This window comes from Amphiprion ocellaris, chromosome 17 (genome assembly GCF_022539595.1).
Source record: "Amphiprion ocellaris isolate individual 3 ecotype Okinawa chromosome 17, ASM2253959v1, whole genome shotgun sequence".
Lineage (NCBI taxonomy): Eukaryota > Metazoa > Chordata > Actinopteri > Pomacentridae > Amphiprion > Amphiprion ocellaris.
This window is the reverse complement of record NC_072782.1, coordinates 27,543,454-27,550,230: the sequence shown is the minus strand read 5'-3', so window position 1 is coordinate 27,550,230 and position 6,777 is coordinate 27,543,454. Positions and strand designations below refer to the sequence as shown.

Below are 6,777 nucleotides of genomic sequence, written 5' to 3'. Positions count from 1 at the left end.
GGTAATAAAGGCTATTTTTCAACTGTCACTTTAAAAGATTATTTTAAGAACTAATTAAAGCAATAGCCTGGTTAACAAAAGAAAAATATAAAACCACACAGTATAGAAGAGAACCATAATCAGCAATTTCAGCTCGACTTTTTGGTAAAATGTAATTAAATATCACATCACTTTGTCAAACACAAAAACATCTCCTAGACAAAAATCTATTCAATCAACAGAAAACCAACTAAAACTCACAGACAAAATAATTCTATTTCGTGAGTAAATATCCATAAGATAAATGCCTTGGCTAGCTTAGCATAAAGACTACAACTACATAGAAAAACTAGAAACTGCTAGCCTTGCTCCAAAAGTGAGAAAACACACACATATGTATATTCCACAGCTGCCTCTATCTTGTGTATTTCACATATTTTGTTTTCTGAATTTTAAAATTAGCCATTTAGGGACAGTTTCAGATACTACTTCCTCAAAAACCACTTCTTGGCAAAATGACAGAAAATGTAAAGAAAATTGTGTTAATTTCAACTTCTGGACCTAAATATGAATGCAACTTTAGTTTTTTTCTTTATATATACTGGCAACTAGCATGCTAGCAACATGCTAGCAACAGCTATTAACGTGTAAAAACACTTTTTGAGTTTGTGGACAGTATCATTTTCCACTGTTGATGTAGCTAGGCTAACTAGCGGATGTCTTCAGGATGACCAGGTTCATTTGCTGTAATCTAAGCAGTTTACAGTTCGGCGGTTGTCCGGAACAGAGCTGCTGTAAAAAAAAAAAAAGTGAGATAAGCAGCAACATGAGGTGTTTTCACCTCTCTGCCCTGCAGTAGAGGGAATGTACACAACTTAAAAAGCAGATTTTAGGAAACATTTATGAAATATACATGAGAACAAAGCATGTAGGGGTGACTTTTTAATATATCTTGGCGATTCAGTCAAATTTTAGAGACTATGTGACTCTAAAACAAGTCAGTTAGCAATGGTCTCTCTGCAAAATTATCATAGCCAACATATTTGCAGATAAGACTTCACACTTTTTAAATTCCAAACTACACTTCAAGTAAATTATGTGTTTGTTTTAGTTCACAACTGAGTACAAATGCAAAAAAAAACCCATCATTTGCCACTACTTCACTCATTTCGATTCATAAAAAATATCTAGTAATGCTAATTAGTGCTGTCGATGTATGATAGTCTTTGTCTCGGATTGTTATTGTGGTTCAGGTAACTACGTCAGTCCAGGAAAAAGGGTGTCCATAACAGTCTCATTTCAGAGTTTATTTCAGTATCCTTCATTGTCCCAGGTCACCTCATAGTCTGGATAGCGAGCCTTGAGTTTCTCAGTTGACACTGCGTGGTTTGCTCGTCCAAATCCCTGCAAAGAAAAAGAGAAATATATTCCAATGTTCCATTTTTTGCTCACTGTGGACTCATTTTTCACTGCAACATAACGCCCTGCACCTCTATGGAAGCAGCACAAGCACGAAACATAATTGAAATGGAGAAAGAACGGTGACTTTACATACTAGAGATATTTTGTGACTTGCATTTTAGACAGTAAATACTGCCTGCAGTTCAGCCGAGAAGCTCCTTCATAGATTCTGGTGCAAACGGTTTGTTTTTGGCCAATTTTCGAATGAGACATGCAGAATAAAGTGACTTTAATGAAATATCTTGATTTTAAGGTTCGATTCGGTTAACATTTCCAAAGCAGATGATTAATTCAAGTCAGAAAGTTTAAAAAAAATCCAGCGATTGTTTGTTTTTACAGTTTCTGGCTCTAATAAATAGAGACAAGTTGGCAATTTTTTCAGCAATAACATAACTTTTGAACCTGCTTTTGGGGTTCAGAGGGTTAAAGCACATAGGTGGATATTTTTAATTCGTTCACTATGACCTCAGTTTTCATTTGCAGGATGCTCTCACCATGGAGTATCCGTACACGTGGATCTTCTTGGCCTGAGGATCATGTTTGATTCTTCCTCCTCCGATACACTCACAGTCCAGGTCTCCGCTTTTTTCCAGCTCTTCTGAAACCTTGTCGTAAATATCAGCTGCAAGAAAAACACAACTTATGAGTGACGCATAAACACTGTGCTTTTCGAATATAAGCCATATCAAAATAGGAATCAGAGCAGCAATATATACTTAATTTTTCATAGTTTCTCTAAAACAACTAGGATTTTTTCAATGTTTATTCATAATCTGAACTGGCTGTTTGGTGTTGATGTGCCTCTCTGTGTTTGAAGGATGTTTGGATAAACTTGCAATAAAAAAAATAATGTCATTCTTGTATATTCTGTTGATTTTTTTCTATATTATTTTTAAAATATTTTTTTAAAATCTTTTTTCATTTTTTAAAATGTATTATTTAATTTATTATTTTATTTCCCTTTAATTTTATTTTATCCTCTTTATTGAATATCCTTGCTGTTGTAACAACGTAACTTCCCTCCAGAGATTAAAAAGTCATCTCAGTCTAAAATGTGAAGGAAAATTAATATTTCTGCAGGTTTGGAGCAATTTCTATGGAAGATCTTTTGTTAAATTACAACTACTTTGCCACATTAGGATTTAATTACAACACAGAGGAGATGTTTTACATTCCAGGATTCTCCAGCAGAGGGCAGTACAGTCCTGCCAACACTAGACTATAATATACTCATACTGAATGCAAAGAACTATGAATTTAATGCATTCATATTTATATCACTGAATACCGAGGGAGTGCAGAAGGAGTCATGGCTTTGGTCATGGTGTCCTGGTGGAAGCTGTGAGATAATCCAGAATATTACCAGTCCAAAGGGATGGAAAGGTGGAGGTTGATGCAGGACGAAATGGTGGAAAGTGTCAGTAAAGCTGCAGATTTGAGCCTGAATAAGGTTACAGGTGTAGATCTGTGGCAGCACATCATGTTCCTGATGCAGGTTCTATGCAACGACCTGAACAGCAGTTTAAACATCTGGAACACTGAAGAACATCCTAAAGTCCTGCATGAAAGCTTTGGGCTGCATTGTAAAGTTTTTCTGTTTCAACTAAGTACATAATAGGACATAAGTGATGTAACTGTGCAGAGGATTGTGAGTTAAAAAGGCCAGAAACACCAGATGTAGAAGGACACCCTGGTATTTTTGACATACTGTATTTAACATACTATGTATTGGAAAGTACTGCACTTGTTTCTGGTGAACTATACAGTCGCAGCCTCCGTGTCACTGGAGTAAAATTACATCACAATCTATTTATGCCTGAGACCCCTGATGTGAACTGCGATTATTTTTAAACGGCGAAAGCGAGCACCTTGAATTTTTATGCTTAATGCTACATTTTCATTCTGAATTTGTGAGCATTGGAACACAAAAATGAAAGGAAGTGATTGAAATTCTGATGAGCTACAGTCTGATGTAAAAAAATCTGATATTAAATTTCAACATCTGCTGATTTGCTTCCATAGAGGCACAGAACAGGAGCCGACCACGAGATTTTTCAGGGCCGATATTAATACTAATCAAGGAGATCCATTACCAATAATTGGAACAGATTTATTAGCAGTAAAAATAAAAATCTGGCTTCAAAATTTACAATACCTTCAACATAAACTTAGCTAAAATACCTTTGTTCATTCATGTTTTTCATTTGTTTCACTAAAAGCGAACCTTTTCAGCATTAATCCCTCAGTGTTGACTGGCAAATACTCTAACATTTAACCAGTCAGATGGTGTTTTGGGTGGAATTGTGTTCCAGAAAACAATAATAGAAACTATAGTGAGAGCTGGCTGTGAAGTAGTGCAATTTTGCATTAATTTATTCAATCAGGACCTGGCTAAAAATATACAACCCTACTGATAATTGAAAAAACAAAAAAAGACTGAATATTGGTTCTAATAATCTGATAAATGGTCGATTCTGAGAGCAGATTAATCAAAAGATCCAACACTAGGAATTATACTATTGATGATGTGTTCAGGTGCATCTAAGCATGTTTTTTTATTTAATCAATCAGGCAATCGACTCCTGAATAAACTCATGTAAAAGCCTCCTCGACTCCCCCGACACAAGTCTAAGTCATCAGGATTGAAAGAGATGAAAATAAGGACTTTTTGCAGATGAACTTAAACACTTGGATGCTGCTGTAGCTTGCATAAGTTGGATGATTTAGTTCAAACTGGAGGCTGAAGACAGTCGGACTCTCGTTGGAAGCTGATCCACTCTGACACTCTTCTGCACAGACACTAAACTCTGGAGTTAAATTAATCCACAGCCAACTGGAGCAGAACTCCGTCTCCTGATATCCAAATCATGTTCTGTCAGAGTGTCTTCAGTTTTAAAGCATCACACAAATGTTGAAATCTGCTCTCAGACAAGGTCTGGATGCAGAACGTCGCCTTCTTTATTTGGATTTATTATACGGCCGCAGCGCCACACAGCAGCAGGATCCAAACCGTCTCCAAAACCGTTTACGCTGGTGACCCAGCAGCACTAACCTCATTAATTACTTCTTCTAATCTAATCTTCTGATGTGTCACTGTGATCTAATGTGGCCTGATTAGCTGAAGAGCTTTAATACATGCAGAAAAGCTGAACTGCTGTGCAAAGATTCACAGTTTGTACAGTGAAAACATTAATAAAACCTCTGGATGAATCCTGCATTTTAAAAAATTATTCACACCAAAAGTCCGAATGCAGTTAACCCTCAAGAAATACAATATTTTTTCTTGTCTATCAAGTTAAACAACCCATAAATATCACGCCAATGAGAGTCCTCAATTTGATGTAGGGCTTACAGTGACAATAAAAGTTTTCTAATGTCTGATTCATGGTGAAATTATATTTATCTTTGCAGTATTTTGTGTTGGAAAATTAAAACACACATTCTGGAATATGTGAGATTTTCATGAATTTGCTGAAAAGTGGCACAATGTGGTACCTTCAGAAACCTTTAGTAGTGCTTTAACAATTTAACTGCTGTAACAATGTAAATTTCCCCTGGAGTGGGGAGAAATAAAGAACTTTATCTTATCTTATCTATCTTATCTTTAATTTTGAAATTTCAAAGGAAATGTTTGAAAAAGACCACTTTTGCTTTGAAAAGTACAATTCTGAGTAATTTATGTTTAACTTATAAGTAAAATATGAGTTATTGTAGGTGTTTCGCATGAGTCTCATTACTTTAAATTATGAATAATAAAGTGACAGTATATATGGAACATAGCGGTTTTAGTCTGTTTTCGTTCTGGTTTTTCTCTGTTTTTGTTTTTCTCTAGTTTTATTACAGTTTTTCTCTGGTTTCTCTGGCTTTAGTCGAGTTCTGTTCAGGATTTTCTATGGTTCTGTTCCAGTTCTGGTCCTGTTGTTGTGCCAAAAAGTGATCTTCTGCCAAAAACTGATCACCACTCAGTTTATGAATGTCTCCAGCTGCTTGTGTGTGGATCAAACAGCTTTAACATGCAACTTCACATAACCATCTGTGGTGGCAGCAAACGTTTGTCCTTATGAAATTTTAAAGTTTCTTGTAATTGAATAATTGTGACCAAAGAAATGTTTGCAGCCATAATTAGTCCTGACATTTGGGATTATACAAGAGATGCAATGGATAATCAATCAGGTTGTCGGCTATTAAATTTGCCTCAAACTTTTTGATCACTGATTACTTGGTTTAAGTTCATTTTTTGAGGAAAAGGCCAAAATTCTCTGATGCCAGCTTTTTAAATTTTAATATTCTATAGTATCTGTAATTCTTTATGACAGCAAACTGAATCTTGTTGGTTTAAGGACGTCATCTTGAGCTTTGAGAAACATTTTTAACCATTTTATGAGATTTTACTCACGAAATAATCAACAGATCAATCGACAATGAAAGTAATGATTAGTTGCAGCCCTAGATGATAGAAATAGAGACTGTTGGAAAACCATTTCAGGTGACTACCTCATGAAGGTCATCCAGAGAATGCCAAGAGTGTGCAAAGGGTGGCTAAATATAAAACATGTTTTGACTAATTTCACACTTTTTTATTTACTACATAATTCCAAATGTGTTCATTCATAATTTTGATGCCTTCAGTGAGAATTTACAAAATAAAGAAAAGCCATTAAGTGAGAAGTTGTGTCCAAACTTTTGACTGGTAGTGTATGTCCTAGAGTTTTAAGGTTTTTCAGGAAGATGGCAGATGATCACTTTTTGGCGCATGACCAGTTCCGGTTCTGGTTCCGGTTCTGCAGACCCACCGTGGTACTCCGCCCAGCCGTATCCTCGGACCACGTCCACCTCCGAATCGTCTCCCTCCTCCCGGCTGTGGACTCGGACCAGGACGTATTTGAAGACTCCGGACGGGTCGATGTCAGCCGGAGGGAGGTTCGCCATGAGGGCGGCAGCTTTAGTCTGAGTGCACATGTCCGACCAGCAACAGGGCAACGGGGCAACTAGCGACACAGCAACAGGGCAACTAGCGACACACAACAGGGCAACTAGGGACACAGAAACACAACTTCTCACCACAACCTCTGTCTCCGTCTGTCAGCAGCTCGTTTACATGAAATTAAACAGACAAACACTAACAGGTGCGAACAGAAAGTGCCTCCTCTGTTATCACTGCTGATCCGCCATGATGCAATTACGTCACTTCCCCCGCGAGCCTTCAAAATAAAAGTTGTCTAAAAATACAATCCTGAATTTAGATTGTGAATATGCAAGTGTAGATTTTTGTTTAGAAAAAATATCATTGTGTGTTTCTTTTTTACTTTAAAGGAGCATATATGTGTAATTTTGGAC

General features: G+C 36.6%; 1 protein-coding gene across 3 annotated transcripts; it reads right to left on the bottom strand.

The window, feature by feature from the left end:
* Positions 1–133: 133 nt before the first annotated feature.
* phpt1 (phosphohistidine phosphatase 1) lies at positions 134–6,625 on the bottom strand. 3 transcript variants are annotated; one of them, XM_023274785.3, is made up of 4 exons: positions 6,234–6,625; positions 1,935–2,062; positions 1,318–1,383; positions 134–771 (listed from the first exon to the last, which is right to left on the bottom strand). In XM_023274785.3, the coding sequence occupies exons 1-4, from the start codon at positions 6,397–6,399 to the stop codon at positions 685–687; spliced, it is 447 nt and encodes a 148-aa protein (XP_023130553.1). In that variant the 5' UTR covers positions 6,400–6,625; the 3' UTR covers positions 134–684. The 3 variants fall into 3 exon arrangements, with proteins under 3 accessions (XP_023130553.1, XP_023130555.1, XP_023130556.1); XM_023274787.3 differs by having other exon boundaries at positions 134–768; XM_023274788.3 differs by lacking the exon at positions 134–771 and having other exon boundaries at positions 909–1,383; positions 6,234–6,623.
* Between the last annotated feature and the right edge of the window lie 152 nt (positions 6,626–6,777).